At 51.4% G+C, this 18,757-nt stretch overlaps 2 protein-coding genes across 2 annotated transcripts; one reads left to right on the forward strand and one right to left on the reverse strand.

Moving 5' to 3' along the window:
- Positions 1-273: 273 nt before the first annotated feature.
- On the forward strand, positions 274-4,654 carry PINLYP (phospholipase A2 inhibitor and LY6/PLAUR domain containing; the record flags this gene model as incomplete). Its single annotated transcript, XM_080703326.1, has 5 exons — positions 274-343; positions 1,325-1,441; positions 3,844-3,996; positions 4,186-4,329; positions 4,500-4,654. The coding sequence occupies 5 exons, from the start codon at positions 274-276 to the stop codon at positions 4,652-4,654; spliced, it is 639 nt and encodes a 212-aa protein (XP_080559452.1).
- A 9,469-nt stretch (positions 4,655-14,123) lies between these two features.
- IRGQ (immunity related GTPase Q) lies at positions 14,124-18,530 on the reverse strand (the record flags this gene model as incomplete). Its single annotated transcript, XM_080702461.1, has 2 exons — positions 14,124-15,459; positions 18,001-18,530. 2 exons carry the CDS (start codon positions 18,528-18,530, stop codon positions 14,124-14,126), a joined length of 1,866 nt encoding a protein of 621 aa, XP_080558587.1.
- Between the last annotated feature and the right edge of the window lie 227 nt (positions 18,531-18,757).

Consider the following 18,757-nt stretch of genomic DNA (forward strand, 5'->3'; position numbering starts at 1 on the left):
AAAGTAAGAAATGTGGGCAGTGTCTCTCTGGGTCCTGATGGAAGAAAGGACTAAAGTTCAGACTTCCGGGATCCCTGTGGAAAAGGGAGCTGGGCAGAAGATGTCCAGGTCCCTTTTGGATGCTAGTTCCGCCTCTTCAACCCGGAGGCTTCTGAGGACTGTCCTGAATTCTGACCTCAGCTATTTCTCACCCCAGGGTGAAGGTGGATCCCGACCCGCCCTCCCTCGGCTTCCTATAAGGGCAGAGAACCTGGGCCCGCAGGTTCACACATCATGAGGCCATCCACAAGACAAGGGACCTTCCTGCTGGCCTTCACCCTGCTCTGCACCCTCTTGGGTCTCGGTAAGTGACAAAGGACCTGGATTCCTTCCCCCCCCACCCCATTCAGGAAAGAGGACTGGGATTGGACATTCAGCGAGGTCCTCAAGGGGGAAAGGAGTATCTTGGGAATTGGGGTTCCTGGAGGAGGCAGAGGGTAAGAAGGAGACCACCTGGGGCCCCAGGAGGAAAAAAACAATCTATGACTGGACCCCTGAGAGAAGGGGTCTAGTGGACCCCGCATCCTCTGTGCCACAGGCAGGGTCCCAAAAAAAGACATCTGAATTCTAGGAAATCATGGGAGCATGACTAGAAAGGGAAATCTTTATGAATAAGTAAATACATAAATAAACAAAAGCGGGAGAGACATTTTTTTTCTTGACTCTTGAGTTCAGGCATCCGGCCCCTTCCTCCACCTAGATGCAGGAGTCTAGGCCAGCTTCACTTTCCCCAGGACTCAGCTGTGCAGGCCCCTAGTTGCCTCCTCCCCAGGACAAAGAAGCCCAAGTCCTCAGCCCCCTGAGGGCCTCATTCTCCCTCCTTTTCCTCAGACTCAGAGCCCAGCCTCAGGTACCCCCTTCCTGAGCGCCCTCTGTCCTTAAGACCTGTACAGGACCTACGTGGAGTATTCCGAGAACCAGCTGGACCTGAAGTGTCACAGAAGTCAGGAAAATCCGTGCCCCCTCCCTGCCCCCGAGCTTGCTGGAGGACCCTGGCGTCCAAAGTCCCCAGCCTTGTAATTAAGTAAACAGGCTCTATGGTGGAGTCGCTTCCCGCCCCTGGAAGCCGCTTTGCTGGCTTGACCACCGCTTCCTCATCAGCCTCTAGACAGTTCCCTGGACAGTAGTCAAAGCCCCACCCATGAAAAACCCGAGAGATGCCAGTCCCTCCCCCGAGAGGCCCCCTAAGTCCACCTTCCCTGCCCTTCTAAACTCTAAAGCCAAATTTGTGGTCTGAGGGCCACACCACCCATGCATGACTAAGCCCTTGCCCTCTATCTTGCAGGATGCCCTCTAAGCTGTGAGGTGTGTAGGGGCTCCGGGCACACGTGCAGTGGAAAAATGAAGACGTGTGAGGCGGGCAAGGATGCATGCGTGGTTCTCGTGAGCGAGTCCAGCACAAGTAAGAGGGCATAAAGTCAGGCCACGGGGGCGGGCAAGGTGGACCTTTGCGGTAGAGGATTTCACCACACCGAGCAGGATCACTACAGTTCTCAGGATAGGTAAAGGGTGGGAAGAAAATCAGAGGAAGTCACCGGGCATGGTGGCGCACGCTTGTAATCCCAGCTCTTGGGAGACCGAGACAGGAGGATCACACAGGTTCCAAGCCAGCCTCAGCTACTTAATGAGGCTCTCAGCAACTTAGTGAGACCCTGTTTCCAAATAAAGTATAAAAAAAAGCAGGTCTGGGAGTATAGCCCGGAAGTAGAAAAGCCCCTGGGTTCCACCCCCAGTACGAAAAAAAAAAAAAATCAGAGGAAGGCAGGAAAGAGGGAAAGACTTAAGAAATGGAAGAGAAAGCTGGGCTTGGTAGTGTATGCCGGTATTCCCAGTACATAGGAGGCCAAGGCAGGAGGATCACAGGTTTGAAACCAGCCTTATTTAGAGAGGCTCTCAGAAAACTAGTGAGACCCTGTTTCCAAATGTAGCTTGGAGGTAGAAGACCCCTGAATTCAGTCGCTAGCGTCACCACCACCACCCTCACCCAGAAAAAAAGGGAAGCAAAAGAAAGAAAAAGGACCACTCCATATGGGAGACAGACATAACTCCTAAACACAGAGCAAATGATCTTAGGTAGGAGAAGCAGAGCTGGGGACTGGGGAGGTCCATGAGTATGGTGGAGGGGAGTGGACGTGAGTTAAGTGAAAAAGGCCACCTGTACCTGGGAAAGGATGGGGCCAGAGACCTCTAGAGGCCAGTGGACGGTTATTTATTTTATTATATTTTATTTATTTTTATTTATTTAACTTATTTTTTGTGGCACTGGGGGTTGAACCCAGAAGCATTCTACCTCTGAGCTACACCCCCGGCCCAATTTTATTTCTTACTCGGAAATAGGGTCTCACTAAGTTGCCAAGGCTGGCTTTGAACCTGTGACCCTCCAGTCTTAGCTTCCTAAGTACTGGGATTACAAGTGTGGGCCACCACGCCCGGCTGGCTCATTCATTTAAAGCTGAAAAAGACCATTAGTCACAGAAGGAGGGATGCCTGGCCTGTGACAGATAAAAGTCAACTTTGCCAGCAGGAAGAAACTGTCCAAATGGGAAGGGGTGTGAAAGGAATGTGGGATGGGAGGTAGATAAATAAATAAATAAATAACTGAAAATAAATAAAATACAATAAATAACCGTCCCATTGGCCCCATCTTTTCCCAGGTCCGGGTGGCCTCTCTCACTTAACTTACACCCACTCTCTTTCCACCATACTCATGGACCTCCCCAGGCCCTATATTTTTATTCTTTATTTTGAAACAGGGTCTCACTAAGTAGCTGAGGCTGGCCATGAACCTGCCGTCCTCCTGTCTCAGCCTCTTAAGTACTGGGATTACAAGATCTCCACAGCACATCAGCTCTTGGCAATGGGGAAAAGCCACCCCTCAGCAGGGTAAGGAGGAGGGGGATTGTGGAGACCAGAAGAGACCACTTCAGACAAGAACTGGGGTTAGCCGAGGGCGACAGACAACAAGAAACCATGGGCGAGCCAGGTGTGGTGGCAGACACCTGTAATCCCAGTACTTGGGAGGCTGAAACAAGAGGGCAGGTTCCAGCCAGCCTCGGCAATGTATCAAGGCCCTTAGCAGCTTAATGAGATCTGGTTTCAAAATTTAAAGAAAAAAATAATAAAATTGGGCTGGAGTGTAGCTCAAAGGTAGAATGCCTCTGGATTTAATCCCCAGCTGCCTCCCCCTCAAAAAAGAGACCAAAAAGCTGGGCGTGGTGGTGCACGCTTGTAATCCCAGCATTCGGGAGGCTGAGACTGGAGGATCGCGGTTCACGGACAGCCTCAGCTACTTAGTGAGGCCCTCTGCAACTTAGTGAGACCCGGTTTCAAAATAAAGAATTAAAAAATAGGGCAGGGGATGTAGCTTGGAGGTCAGATGCCCCTGGGTTCCATCCCCAGACCCGCAAAAAAAAAAAAAAAAAAAAAAAAAAAAGAGGTCTGGGGTGATGGTGGAAGAATCTGAGAGAGATGGATATGAATGTGTGGGGAGGGGGGCAGCATCCTGGGGGTTGTTGAAAGAGACTATCGGGAATGAGGATCAAAGCCCTGGGGGGTACTAGCAAGACAGGGAGAGAAGGGTGGTGGGTGGGCTGGGGTGGGTGGTTGGACAGGACCACATCAGGCAGGCCCTTGGGGGTTGGCCATGGCTTTAGGGCACACACAGGCAGATTAGGGAGTACGGCTTCAGGGAGCTGGAAGGGAGCACACTGGGGATTGCGGTCTGGGAAGTTGTAGGTAGGAGAGACCTGGAGGTAGTGGCTGGCCAGTGCCACCTGCCGTCCGCTCCTGTCCCCCACTCCACAGAGGGCCGCCAGTCGGTGAACACCTTCAAGGCCTGCATGAAGTTCAGCGACTGCTACTCGGGGTTTGTGTCCACCACCATGGGCCCCAATGACTACATGGTGTCCAACGCACAGTGCTGCCAGAGCGACGGCTGCAACAATGGCTCTGTGACCCGTAGGTGCCAGTCCCGTCCCACCCTGAGGGCCCACTGTGGGTGCTCTGGCCAAGCACCTTGCTGCTTCTGACCCTCGGTTTCCTTACCTGTAAAGCGCCATGTCCGTCTTGGTGTTCCTGGGGCTTGGGGGAGGCTGGGGCAAGGGCTTGAACATCCCTGTTCACCGGGCATTCCATCTTCATCCCCAGCTCCCCAGAACAATCGTACGGAGAATGGCCTGATGTGCCCCTCCTGCATCGTGCCCTTCCAGGAGACGTGCCCGGGCACCCAGGCAGCCCGCTGCGTCGGCCAGGAAACCCACTGCATCTACTTCGCCGGCAACGTGCAGGCAGGTGAGGAGGGTCTGGATCCCTGCAAGGGGAGATGGGGCCCCAGAATTGGAGGCCCAAATTCTCTGTTGTGGGGAAGGAGGGGGTTCTGGAGAACATATGAGGAGGTGGGGCAGGGACCCATGGGGCATGCCAAAGAAAGAGGTGACTCCTGTCTGAACCCCTCTTTCCAGGTATCTTCAACACTAAATTTGCCACACGAGGTTGTGCTACAGAGAGTGCCTGCTTTACCAAGGCCGGCGCAGAGGTACCTTCGGCCTCCTATCTCTACTTCCTCCGCCGGGCAGACTGCCTCCCGGCCCCACAGCCCCCTGGCAGGGCTGAGTGACGATCTGAGAAATGTGTGGCTTGGGGGGTCCCCATTTGTCCTCGGCCTGCAGCTCCCCATGTGCCCATAAATTAAACAAGCTCACAGAGCAAGCCGGAGTCCTTGTGCATGATGCATCTCAGGGAGGTGGGATGCAGAGGGTATGGGCCTTGATCCTCTTTTCTAGCCCCTTTTCAGGGAAAAGGGCCCTGATTTTATTCAGCACACTCTTTGCCAGGCTCCCATACTGAGGCTTTTCTATGCTACATCTTATTTCACGATCACAATTCTATGAAATTAATATTATTATTATTATTATTATTATTATTATTATTATTACTATGATGATGATGCAGTACTCAGGATGGAACCCAGGGGCATTCTACCTCTGAGCTACACCCCCTGCCCTATTTTTTTTTAATTCTTTTTGAAACCGGGTCTCACTGAGTTGCAGAGGGCCTCACTAAGTAGCTGAGGCTGTCCTCGAACCGCGATCCTCCCGTCTCAGCCCCCCAAATGCTGGGATTACAAGCGTGCGCCACCACGCCCGGCTTGAGATTGATATTATTATCCCTGGCTTACAGATGGAAAAAACTGAGGCAGATTGTGGGTGTCACTTGCCCTGGGTCAAACGGGTAGGAAATGTCAGAATCGTGATTTGAACCGGAGTCTGTCAGACTCTAGAGTCCTTGATTATCTCTCCTGATGAAAGTCTTTTTTCTTTTATCCTTTGGTGGTACTGGGGATTGAACCCAGAGGCATTCTACTACTGAGCTACACCTGTAGCCCTGCTTTATTTTTATGTTTTATTTTGAAACAAGATCTAAGTTGCTGCAGGTCTTGCTAAGTTGCTAAGGCTGGCCTCCAACCTATAACCTCCTTCGGCCTCAGACTCCCAAGTACTGGGATTACAGATGTGCACCACCACCCTGGGCTAACCTCTCTCTCTTTTTGCCTCTGTTTTCATGTCTACAAAATGTGGTATTTAAGCCGAGCGTGGTGGCGCACACTTGTAATCCCAGCATTTGGGAGGCTGAGACAGGAGGACCTACTTTTTATTCTTTGAGACAGATTCTCACTGAGTTGCAAAGGGCCTCACTAAGTAGCTGAGGCTGTCCGCAAACCGCGATCCTCCTGTCTCAGCCTCCCAAATGCTGGGATAAAGGATTTTAAAAAATAAGGGCTGGGGTAGAGCTCAGAGGTAGAATGCCCCTGGGTTCCATCCCCAGTACCACAAAAAAAAGTAGTATTTCTAGTTTGTTTTTTTTTCTAGGTTGTTTTTGTTTTTTTGTTTTTTTGTTTTTTTTTGGTGGCACTGGGGTTGGAACCCAGAGGCTTTCTACCTCCTGGCTATACTCCCAGACCTATTTTATATTTTATTAGAAACAGGGTCTCACTAAGTTGCTGTGAGCCTCACTAAGTATCTGAGGCTGGCTTCAAACCTGTGCGATCCTCCTGTCTTAGCCTCCCAAGTGCAAGGATTACAAGTGTGCGCCACCACGCCCGGCCTGGTATTTCTAGTTATAACCTCACAAAGTTGTTGTAAGAGGCAAAGGAAACTTTAAAAGTACTTAGTGCAGCACCTCCTGCCTTTAAGAGAAAGACGTTTCTGCAGACCATATGTCTGAGTAAATAGTAATCACCATAATAACCGCCACTTACTGAGTGACCATTAGTTGGCAGGTGCTAAGCATTGGTACCATTTGGGACAAAGGAGATTATACTATGGTAAAGAATGAATCCCTGATCGTAGTGGTTCAAAACAACAAAGTTGTATGAGTCACCTAATGCTGCAGCGATGCCGTGCCACAGACCATCCCAGACCTGAGACTGGGACACCAAGCATTCTGCTTTCCTGGGTTGGCTGAGCACTCCACTTCCAGCTGTGGGTCGGCTGGCCGGGATCTGGTTTGGGAGGAGGAATCGGCCCCACCATGTGCTTCCACAGTCTTCTGGGTCCGCAGCTCCATGGGAGATGTTCTCATGGTAGAGCACAGGGGCCGAGTGGGTTTAAGGCCCCTGCTGCAGTTAGGGCTGCTGCTGTCCTCTCGAGTCAGGCACATCACGAAGCCAAACCCAACCTCGGTGGAGAAGCAGCCCAGCAGAGAGGGACAGGAGGGGGTATGTGCTCAAAGGATGCCCGCTCACAAAAAGTGGATTTTTTCCCCTCATTCCACATGGTTAGTACCATCCAGAGTGTCCTGCTCAGCCTAGTCAGGTTTATTTGTGGAATTTGAACCAGAAGCAGTCTACCACTGAGCTACACCCCAGAACTTAAAAATATTATTTTCTAGCTAGGTATGGTGGCACCTGCTTATAATCCTAGCATTTGGGAGGCTGAGACAGGAGGATCGCAGGTTCGTAGCCAGCCTAAGTTACTTAGTGAGGCCCTCTGCAATTTAGTGAAGCCTTGTTTCACAATAAATAATAATAATAATATTGGGCTGGAGATACAGCTTGGAGGTAGAATGCCCCTGGGTTCCAAAAGAAAAAAATATATATTTTCTTTTTTGTGGTACTGGGTATTGTACTTAGGGGCATGCTAGCTCCTAACTACACCCCCAGCTCTATTTTTATGTTTTTTAGTTTGAAACAGGGTCTCACTAAGTTGCTGAGGGCCTTACAAGGTTGCTGAGGTTGGCCACGAACCTGTGATTCTCCTCTCTCAGCCTCCCAAGTACTGGGATTACAAGCATACGCCACCACACCTGTAGTTAAAATATATATATTTTTAACTAGGGTCTCAAAGCTGGGCATGATGGCACATGTTTGTAATTCCAGTGCTTGGGAGGCTGAGACAGGAGGATCACAGGTTCATGGCCAGCCTCAGCTATTTAGTGGGGCCCTCTACAAACTTAGTGAGACCCTGTTTCAAAATTAAGAATAAAAAATGGGACTGGGGTACAGCTCAGAGGTAGAATGCCCCTAGGTTCAATCCTCAGTTCTGGGGGAAAAAAGAAAAAGAAAAAGAAATAGGGTCTCACTAAATTATCACACACTGGCCTCGATCCTCCTGTCTTAGCCTTCCAAGTACTGGGTTACAGGAACAGCACCACACCCAGCTTCATTATAGTTATTGATCAGTCACCAACTTGAACTTGGCCAATTTCTGGGTCAAAGGAAAGAACATAGGAAAGTCACATGTGTGATTAAAAGCTATGACCGACCAGGCGTGGTGGCACACTTGTAATCCCAGCGCTTGGGAGGCTGAGACAGGAGGATGGCACAGGTTCGAAGCCCGCCTCAGTTACTGAGTGAGGCTCTCAGCAATTTAGTGAGACCCTGTTTCCAAATAAAGTATAAAATAGGTCTGGGAGTATAGCCTGGAGGTAGAAAAGCCCCTGGGTTCCACCCCCAATACCACAAAAAAAAAAAAAAAGCTACTACCCAAAGCTGGGTGTGGTGATGCATGCTTATAATCCCAGTACTTGGGAGGCTGAGAAAGGAGGATAGAGAAAATTGGAAGCCAGCCTCAGCTACTTAGGCTCTCAGCAACTTAGTAAGACGCTGTTTCTAAACAAAATATAAAATAGGTCTGGGAGTGTAGCCTGGAGGTAGAAAGCTCATGGGTTCCATCCCCAGTACCACACACACACACAAATTTAAAAAAAAATAAACTATGACCTGAAGCCAGGCATGATGGCCACACTTGTAATTCCAGTACTTGGAAGGCTGAGACAGAAGGATTGCAGATTCCAGGATAGCCTGAGCAATGTACTGAGACTCGCATCAACTTAGTGAGACCCTGTTTCAAAACAAAAATTAAAAAGGGCTAGGGGTGTAGCTTTGACATAGAATCCCCCTGGATTTGATCCCTAACACCAAATAAATAAATCCATAAAAATAAAATAGAGCTGCTGGTGTGAAGGTAGAATGCCCCTGGGTTCGATCCCTAGCACACAAATACACAACACACACATGCGTGTGTGCTCGCATACACACACACACACACACACACACACACACACACACACACACAGCTGTAACCCAGAAGTGAATTACTTTTTTTTTTTTTTTTGGTGGTACTGGGGTTCCTGGAAGCCCTTCAACCTCTGGGCTACACTCCCAGACCTATTTTTTATATTTTCATTTGGAAACAGAGTCTCCTAAGCCAGTGCGTGCGGCTGGCTTCGAACCTGCGTGATCCTCCTGTCTCTGCCTCCCAAGTGCGGGGATTACAAGCGTGCGCCACCACGCCTGGCCTACTTTTTTTTAATTGGTACTGGGGATTGAACCCAGAGGCATTCAATCTCTAAGCTATACTCCTAGCCATATTTTATAATTATTTTTATATTCTGAAACAAGGTCTTGCTAAGTTGCTGAGGCTGGATGTGAACCTGAAATCTTGTTTCAGCCTCTCAAGTACTGGAGATTACAGGCTTGTGCCACAGTGGCTGGCTACAATCACCTTTAATCGGCTCATTATTTGGTGTCAGCAGTGTGGTCTGGGACCAGCTGGGTGGTTCCTCTGCTGGTCTTGGCTACATTCAGTGCCAGTGAGGCAGCTATTTCAGGAGGTTGGCTGCTTGGGGATTAGAGTGTCAAGGGTAACTGGGTTACATGCCCGTCATCACCCAGCAAGTTAGCCCTGGCTGCAGCTACCGTTTCTTTCCTCTTCCTTCTCTTTCTTCTGTCCTGGGGATTGAACCCAGGGCATTCACTTGAGTTACACCCCCAGTCCTACTTTATTTTGAAACATGGTCTCACTAAGTGGTGGAGGGCCTCTTTCAGTTGCTGAGGCCTGCAATCCGCCTGTCTCAGCTCTCAAGTACTGGGATTACAGGTGTGTGCCACCAGGCCCAGCCACAAGGTCTTAGTAGCCAGAATTTTACTTGCCCCTTCCATGATGGTGAAACTGGGACACTACAGATAAAGGCTCCTGAGCCCAGTCCAAGGTATTCTTTCCTGGACAGTTTTCCACCATCCATCCTCTATCAGCACCAGGAATCTCCATCCTCAACCCAAGGAGCCCAGGCTTCCAGCCCAGTCCAGATCCCAACCATGTGTTTTCCCTCTTCAAGCCCCAAAGAACACACAATAGGATTCCTACCCATTTTTATTTATTGATCAAAAAAACACCATAGGCCAACCACAGCCTGGATTTGTTCTTCGTGGTTCCCCATTGCAATGGACACAAGTCCTTCCACCAATACCCAGAAATGTAGAAAGCTCTGCTATGGTGACAGGGTGTCTCATTCACTGTTTTGGGGACATGTTCTTCACCCAGCAATGGCAACACCCAGATACACCATCCACTTCCTTGAATTCCTGCCTTGAGGGTCTCCCAGATGAGGTGCCACAGACACACCATGACAGCAGCCACTGGCCTCCCCACCACAAGGGAGGGTAGGCCTTTTTGCTTGGATGCTCTCATCCAACTTTGCCGCCACAAAGCCTGCAATTCAGTCCCATCAAGTGATGATTTAAAAGGCAATCGCTCCAAGCTGGGCATGGTGGCGCACACTTGTAATCCTAGTACTTGGGAAGCTGAGACAGGAGGATTGCAGGTTTGAAGCCAGCCTCAGCAGCTTAGTGAGGCTATCAGTAACTTAATGAGACCCCATTTTCAAGTAAAATATAAATAGGTCTGGGTGTGTAGCCTGGAGGTAGAAAGTCCCTGGGGTTCCATCCTCAGTAACACACACACACACACACACACACACACACACACACACACACACACACAGGAAATCACTCCAAATGGGAGTTATGAAAACCCAAAGGTGCCAATATGTAGCTAGACACACACACACACACACACACACACACACACACACACACCCTTATTTTCTCTGTTCTGCTCTCTGGCATGCGTCCTGCTGTTGTGAGGCAGAGGGAATTTATAGCAGCAAAGCACAGAGCAGAGATGACAGGCAGGATCAACTCAGAGGGCACGCTGTGAACCAAGGCATGGGGGGACAGGTGCCTAGACCAGCCATTTTGGGGCTCAGAGCAACAGGACTGTTTGCACTCCCAGTGCACCTGGCTTCCAGGAGGGACTGCAGCATGTTGAGTGTGTGCACGCATGCGTGGACACCTGCATACACAGTGAGTCCTTACAATAATCCCTGTGAGGCAGATGCCACTTCTCCCAGGTCACACCAGAAGGCAGTAGGGCTGTCTGACTCCAGAGATATTCTAACAGAACTTCCTATGATCACAGAAATGTTCTCTATCCATACCGGCTAACACAGTAGGCACCAAAAACATGTGGCTAGTGGAAGTGAGAAACAGGACTTTCAAATTTATCTACTTCTAATTATTTTTTGAGGTACTGGGGATGGAACCCAGGGACATTCTACCTCCGAACTATACCCCCAGCCCTATCTTTTATTATTTATTTTGAAACAGGGTCTCACCGAGTTACAGAGGGCCTCACTAAGTACCTGAGGCTGTCCGCAAACTAGGATCCTCCTGTCTCAGCCTCCCGAATGCTGGGATTAAAAGCATGCACCACCATGCCCAGCTTACTTTTAACTAATTTAAGCACTGACATTCATGTTATTGAAAAACCATTACGTATAATTGGGACAGCTTGGGCATGTGAATGTACTCTACCAATGAATTGTATGAAGTCTAAATAGAGGTCAAACTTTTCCAGTGAAAATTTGTCATCTGAGTCCAGATGGTAAGTTTAAAGTATACAACAGATTCGAAAGATTGTGTAAATAAATGTAAATTATTCATATCTTTAAACAGTTTTGGGGGTGGTACTAGGGACTGAACCCTGGGGCATTCTAACTCAGAGCTACACACTCAGCCCTTTTATATTTTATTTTGAAACAGGGACTCACTAAGTTGCTGAGGCTGGCCTTGAACCTGCATTCACTGCCATGCCCAGCTATGCCTGGCTTACTATCTTTCAATATTTGGGGGATACTAGGTAAAATAAAGCATATTACAGTGAGTTTGAGCTGGGTATGATGGTGCATCCTATAATGCCAGTACTTGGGAGCTGAGACAGGAATACAGGCTTGAGGCCACCCTGGCAAGACATCATTTCAAAAGTAAATGTCTTTAAAAAAAAAAAAAAAGGCTGCAATCCTCCTGTCTCGGCCTCCCAAGTACTGGGATTACAAGTGAGCACCACCATGCTCAGCTATTTTGCTTCCTTTTACTTCTTGAAATATGGCTACTTGCACATCTAAAAGGACCCAGATAGCGTTTCTTTTGTTTCTATTGGACAGAGCTGTCTGCAGCTTTCTCATCTCTCAAGCAGCTGGCCTGCTTGTCTGTTCCCAGGCTAGACTGAGGAGAGGCAGACAGTGTTGTGCTGGGCGTCACAAAGATGCGCCCCGTTCCTCTGAGGCTGAATGAGCTTTGTGCACCGCGCTGAGACAATGAATACAGACTCAAGTGCATTCCCCCATGACAGCCATCTTGACCCTGATGGAATGAACTGGGCCCCAACTCTCTGCTCCTCAGATCAGCAACCCTTATCTTCCGATGTCAAGGAAAATAGGATCTTGGAAGTGTTCCTGGTTCTGGTCAAACCCTTTCAGTTCACAAGTGGGAAAATAAGGCACGGGTCCCAGTGAGCCAGTGACAGTGGTGAAGCCGCGCTCGCTCCCAGCCCGACAGCCTGAGTGCTCTCTTCCAAAAAATACTTGCTTCTCCCTATCTTGTTCCCTTCTCTGTTTGGCGGCAATAGGCCAGATATGAATTGCAGCCCTAGTTTGGCCACTGATCAGTGAACTAAAATAAATATTTGCTAAGCACCTACGACGTGTCAGGCACTATTCTGGGTGCTGGGGGTACGCAAGAGAACAAGGCAGGCAAGGTGGCAAGAGCCAGTAAGCAGGTAAATAAATAAATAGATAAATAAATAGCTATATTTGACAGTAACATTTGTTGTAAGGAAAGCCGACTGGCCCTGATGAGTAATGGAGGTGTGCAAGCTACTTTAGATAGGGTGGTCGGGGAAGGACTCTCTGAGGGGACATTTGAGCAGACTGGATGGACAAGGAGCCAGTCTTGGGAAGTTTCAGAGGCTGAGTGTTCTGGGGGAAATAGCAAGTACAAAGGCCGAGACAGGACACATGGTAGCCTACACAAGCATCAGGAAATAATCTATCCGGCGGATTGGGATGGGATAGGGCAGGGAATGAGAAGAGGCGGAGGCCAGCTCACTCTGAGCCCTGCTGTGTGCTATTTAGCCTCCAGCCTGCCCTCTCCTACTGATTCCCCTTTTCTGATTCTGACACTGAAGCATCCTGTAGCTTGTGGTTTCTCCCGCACACATAGCCGGCAGCTTGGCACATGGCAGGCACTATAGTTTGCGTCTTCGCTTCACTCCTGGCAACCCCCCCCACCAAGTCTGGAACTCCTGCCCAGCAGCTCTGCAGGAACTCTGCTTGCTGCAGCTCTCTGGGTACGACCGAAGGCAGAGCCTTGTGAGGATGCCGCCCAAACATGTTTGGACTAGGGCAGCAACACCGTTGCTTTTCCAAAAGGGCAGGTGCACAAAACATCAAGGCCAAAAAGGGCTGCTATTATGACAGAAGGAAAGGAGAAAGGAAAAGACAAAACACTACAGGAAAGAGGCTTTGGAACACACACCCTAGAGATGCCCTGAATCGCTTAGCACCTAGAAAGAGGCAGTGGCCAGGACCCAGGTACCTTGGAGACCTGTGGGAAGTATCTCTGGGGTCTGGGTTTCTGCCCATCCACACCTACAAGGGCTCTGACTTCCCTTAGTGCACACTATCCCCAAGCCTCTTGCTCTGTCCCTTCATTTCTATGGGGCCATCCTCTTTGCACTAGACCCCTGAAGAGCAAATATTAGACACCCTTCACTTCCCAAGAGACCAAGGAGTCTCCGGCTCTCTCTTCCAGGCTCCAATCCCTCCTCCAGAATTTCACCTCCCACCACCCAAGACTTGGCAATCAAGAATCTGAGACCTCAGGCCCACCCTTCCCCAGGAAGATTCAGAGTCCACTGCCCCTGGGGTCCTGTGTACAAGCCTTTTCCTCCCAAGAAATCTACATCCTGTTTCCCATTGACATGTAGTAGTCTAAGAGTTCCAACTCTCTGGAGCACCCAAACCTCTCTCTCCCAACTCTGGAATCTAGGGCCCCAGTCACGATCCACCCCTGTCAGACACCAAGGTGTCTAACCTGTCTCCCATGGAGGATTTGATGCCCAATAACTCCATTGGAGACCACGATGTACCCCTTCTAGAAGTCCAGGCCCCCAAATGCCTTCAGGACTCGAGCATCTGGATAGCATACTCTATGGTCCACAAGAAATCAGAAGTCCTGTCCCCCATGTAACTAGAAGACTCCCCCAGGAGTCCTTCCTCTCAGAAACCCAGGTAACTTAGAAATCACATATTAAACCAGAAGTTAGAGCCTGGCATTCCCAACCCCCAGGATCCCCCACCCCTTATCTCACAAGCCCAGATTTTCAAGCCCCCTCCCCTCTAACTGGGACTTGAGATTCTCAGCCCCAGTGGGGCTGGTCACCAGAAACCCCGCCCCACCCCACGCTTCACTGGGCAGGCTCAGGGGGTGCCAGCACGGCCTCCGCGTCCCCCAGCATCTCGTCTAGCGCCTGCAGCAGGACTCCATGCGCTGCGCGGTAGCCCAGACCACCGGTGGCAGCCGCGCCACCCGCAGGCCACAGGAAGGAAAGTGCGCCCAGCGCTGCGCCACCGGCGGTGCCCTCTCCGGCCCAGGCGCCCAGCCTCGCTTCCACTTCAGCGCGTGTCACCGGGCCTGGGAAGCGTGTCCGCGCAGCCAGCACCCCAGGAGCCAGGCCCAGGGCGCGCTCCCGTCTTGCCAGCGCCCCGGGTTCGAGCCCCAGCGCCCGCCGCCATTCAGCCAGCTGGCCCCGCAGCAGCGCCACGTCGCACGCCCAGCCCAGCCCTGGTACCGGGGCGGCCGCGGCGGCCAAACTGGCCAGCAGAGCCGGCCTCCAAGCCCCTGCACGCAGGGCAGCGGCCTTCCTCCGTGCCCCGCTGGGGGACGCGGGCGGCAACGCCAGCAGCAGAGCCCCAGCCTGGGCCGGCGGCAGCGCGCGCTGCAGCCACTCGCACAGCCCCGGGAGTCCGCCGGGCTGCAGCGGGAACACCGGCGGGGGGGCCTCTTCCAGCACCTCCCACGTCTCGTCCTCCGGGCTCAGAGCGGCCACGCGCCCCGAGTCCCCACTGCCCGGCTTCTTGGCTTCAGCAACCTGCGGCAAACTCTCGCCGCCTGCTTTCTCTGAGCCGTCACCACTGCCCGCTTTCTGTGATCCAGCGCCTTGTTTCTCCTTTTCCTGGCTGAGTGCATTCTCCACTCCCCCTCTGCCAGCTTTCTCTAAGCCCTCGCAGCTAGGCCTCTCTCCTGTCTCCTCTTCCAGAGACTCCGGAACCTCGCCCGCACCATCGGTTCGCACGCAGACAAGCGGCGCATCCGGCGGCAACAGGGCGCGCACCTGGGCCCAGTCCTTCTCGGTGGGAGCCCCGGGGGTGACTAGGATGAGGGCATCGTAGTGGGTCGGGTGAGAGGCAGCGGCGGGTGAAGTGCCTGCGGGGCCCAGAGGCACGAGCCAGAACACCACATTGGGGCGCTCTGGAGCTGGGAAGGGGGTGGGGATTGTGGGCGCTGCCGCAGGCACGGCACCCTGGTCGTTGGGTTCCAACCCAAGTAGCATGTCCAGCACAAGGCTCATGGCAGTTGTCCCGGCCACCGCCACGTCCAGCCGCGCGCTGCCCAGGCGCTCCAGACCTGCACGCACCCATGACAGCGCTGCCTCCAGGCCACCGGTCTCAAAGGCCTCGCGCACAGCCTCCAGCTCTGCTGCGCCCAGCACCTCGAAACCATCCTGAGCCGGTGGCAGGAGCCTGCGGGAGCAAGGAGGAAAGGGGTCAAGGGCAGAAGAGAGCCAGCGGAAGAGAAGACGGCTATGGTGACGATGGCAGAGCTTCCCAAATAATCCCAAACCGAGGCAGGAGCAGCAAAAAGGAGAGGCCAGACTGATGGCACAGGTGGGATGGGGCTGTGAAGGTACCGCAGGGCATGCGGACCCTAATGAACTTGAGGTCATGTTTCTAAAAGAACCAAAGATGGGCCCCTCCCCACCGAGATTTCTCCCGAGCATGGTCTCCCTAGGGTCCACTGGACAGGACAAACCTCGCAAAGGGGCGGGGCTTAGAGCAAGGGCAGAATGGCAGTGTATAGTGGCCTAAGCCCATGTGGAGCACTATTGGACATGAACCTTGAGGAGGTCCTCTGGAGCACTCTTTCTAGAAGCTGGGCAGTGCAAGGGCATGGGAGCAATCTCATCTACTAGTTTTTTTTTTTTGTTTTTTGCTTTTTGATACTGGGAATTGAACCCAGAGGCATTCTACTTCCAAGCTACACCCTCAGACCCTTTTTATTTCTTTATTTATTTTTATTATGAGACAGGGTTTAAATTTCTGAGTCTTGCTATTTTGCTGAGGCTGGGCCAACAAGCATGTGATTCTCCTGTCTCAGCCTCCCAAGTTTGGGGATTATAGGCATGCACCATCAGGCCCGGCTCCTTTTTATTTTTTGTGGTGCTGGGGATTGAGCCCAGGAATATTCTGCCTCTGAGCTACACCCCTTCCCCTTTTCACTTTTCATTTTGAAACAGGGTCTTCTTAGGTTGATGAGAGCCTCACTAGTTGCTGAGGCTGTCCTCAAACATGTGGTCTTCCTGTCTTAGTCTCCCAAGTACTGGGATTACAAATGCACACCACCATGCCAGGCTCCTATTTATTTATAGTATTGGAGATTTACCCCAGAGGCATTCACCCCAGCCTCATTTGTACACCACACGTGGTTTCCTTTTAATTTTTTTTTTTTGTGTGTGTGTGGTACTATATGGAACCCAGGGTATTCTCCCTCTGAGCTATACCCCTAGCCCTATTTTTTATTCTTTATTTTGAAACAGGGTCTCACTAAGTAGCTGAGGCTCTCTGTGAACTGTGATCCTCCTGTCTCAGCCTCCCAAATGCTTGTGTCACCACACCCAGGGTTCCGTTTAATTTCATATATATATATATATATATATATATATATATATATATATATATATATATTGTGTGTGTGTGTGTGTGTGACACAGGGGGTGGAACCCAGAGGCTTTCTACCTCCGGGCTATACTCCCAGACCTATTTTATATTTTATTAGAAACAGGGTCTCACTAAGTTGCTGAGAGCCTCACTACGTAGCTGAGGCTGGCTTCGAACCTGTGTGATCCTCCTGTCTCAGCCTTCCAAACGCGGGGATTACAAGCATGCGCCACCATGCCCGGCTTGTGTTCCATTTAATTTTGAAGTAGGGTCTCACCAAGCTGGAGGCTGGTCTCCAACCTTCGATCCTCCAGTCTCAGTGTCCCAAGTACTGGGATTACATGTGTGTGTGTCCCCACCCCAGGCTTCATCTACTAGTTCTTCTGTGTGTGTGTGTGTGTGTGTGTGTGTGTGTGTGTGTATGTGTGTGTGTCTGGAACCCAGGAGCATTCGACCTCCAAGCTATACTCCCTGCCCTATTTTTTATTCTTTATTTTGAAAGAGTCTCACTAAGTTGCAGAGGGCCTGACTAAGTAGCTGAGTCTGTCCGTGAACTGGGATCCTCCTGTCTCTGCCTCCCAAATGCTGTGATTACAAGCGTATGTCACCATGCTCAGTTTCATCTACTAGTTCTTACCAAGGGAGTGTGGCTAAGGTGACAGAGGTCAGGTGAAAATAAGGATAAACATAAGCATTGTATCTGGACTAGTGCCTGTCCCTCTTTAAGTTCCATTTTGATTCCCATAAAATAATGCACTTTACAGTTGTGGAGGATGATTTGGGGGTAGCCAGCAAATGGGCACAAAAACAAAAGGGGATTGGAGAACGAATGTGAGAGAGAACATCCAGAAATAATAAAGTTCATTGAGAATAGTTTTAGGGCAACTGAGATGGATTCAGGCACAAGCTGATGGTAGGGAGGAGGGGAGGGATCCAGTGTGCGACTCTTCTGGTAAAATCTTTGGAAATTATAAACTTTCATGGAGAAGTCCTCCTTCAGAATTTTGCCTACGGGCAGTATTTTCAGGATAGTTGGGAGCCTCTCCTAGAAATCTCACTGGGAAGCAGGGCTTGTGACCTCAGAGAGCTCCCAAGAGCAGGGGCTTCATGATGAGTCGGGACCTCTAACTGCCGCTTGGCTGAGGGAAGGTCTAAATGACAAATGTCAAACAGACCGCTGGTTTGGGGTGGAGGCTCCCCGGACCTCAAAATCTTTGCTGATGTGTGAAGTCTGGGCCTAGGAGCAGAGCTTCCACGGATAAAAAATCTGGCTCCAAATTCGTTGAGGGCGGGGTCTGGACTAAGGGGCCCTACCCGCTCCACCCAGCCAGAAACTCCGCGGCTCACCTCTGTAGCGCCTCCGCCTGGCTCCGCAAGGCCACCCGTAGGCGCTCTAGCTCCTCGCAGCCGTCGCTGCTGTAGCAGTCGGCCGGCAGCATGAAGAGAGCCGCGGCTCCTAACCCCACGCTGTCCAGCAGGGCCGCTGTCTGATCCCGGGCCTGGGCATTATTCTGTGAATCGCCAGGACCGAGATTCCGCACAGCTAGCAGTGGGGTTCCTCGGGCCAGGGCGGCCCGCGCTGCCTCTCCCAGCGCGGGGGCCAAGGGCTCCCCGTTCCGCTCGGGTCCGGGTAGCACCAGTACCAGGACGTTGGCCTCGGCAGCCCAGGGCCCAGGCGCTGCAGGAGGGCAGCTCAGCTCGCCCAGGAAGAGGCCCGGGCCCGCGGCTCTCAGACTGGGGACCCCGGAGTCCGGCCGTCCCTCAGGGATCTCCACCGTCTCCACGTCCTTGTCGCACAGCGCTGCGATCAGCGCAGATTTTCCGGAGCCCGGGGGCCCAAGGAACAAGGCGGTCACGTCACCCCGCGGCGGAGGCATTGCTGGAAAGCAAGGGGGTAGAGAAGTCATTAGTCAGGGATCACCTAGGCTTTCTCTTTCCTAGCCGCCCCACTCTAGACCCGGACTTCAGTCCTCCACCCTGACTATTTCCATTCCTAGGTGTCACCCTGCAGGACCTAGAAATCGAGCATCCAGGGTCTACTCCTCGGGGACCCAGGTGCCTGTCCACCCTTTCCTGGGTGCAAGCGTTTCCTTCTACTTCAAAA

Source organism: Muscardinus avellanarius, assembly GCF_963383645.1.
Source record: "Muscardinus avellanarius genome assembly, chromosome: 10".
Lineage (NCBI taxonomy): Eukaryota > Metazoa > Chordata > Mammalia > Rodentia > Gliridae > Muscardinus > Muscardinus avellanarius.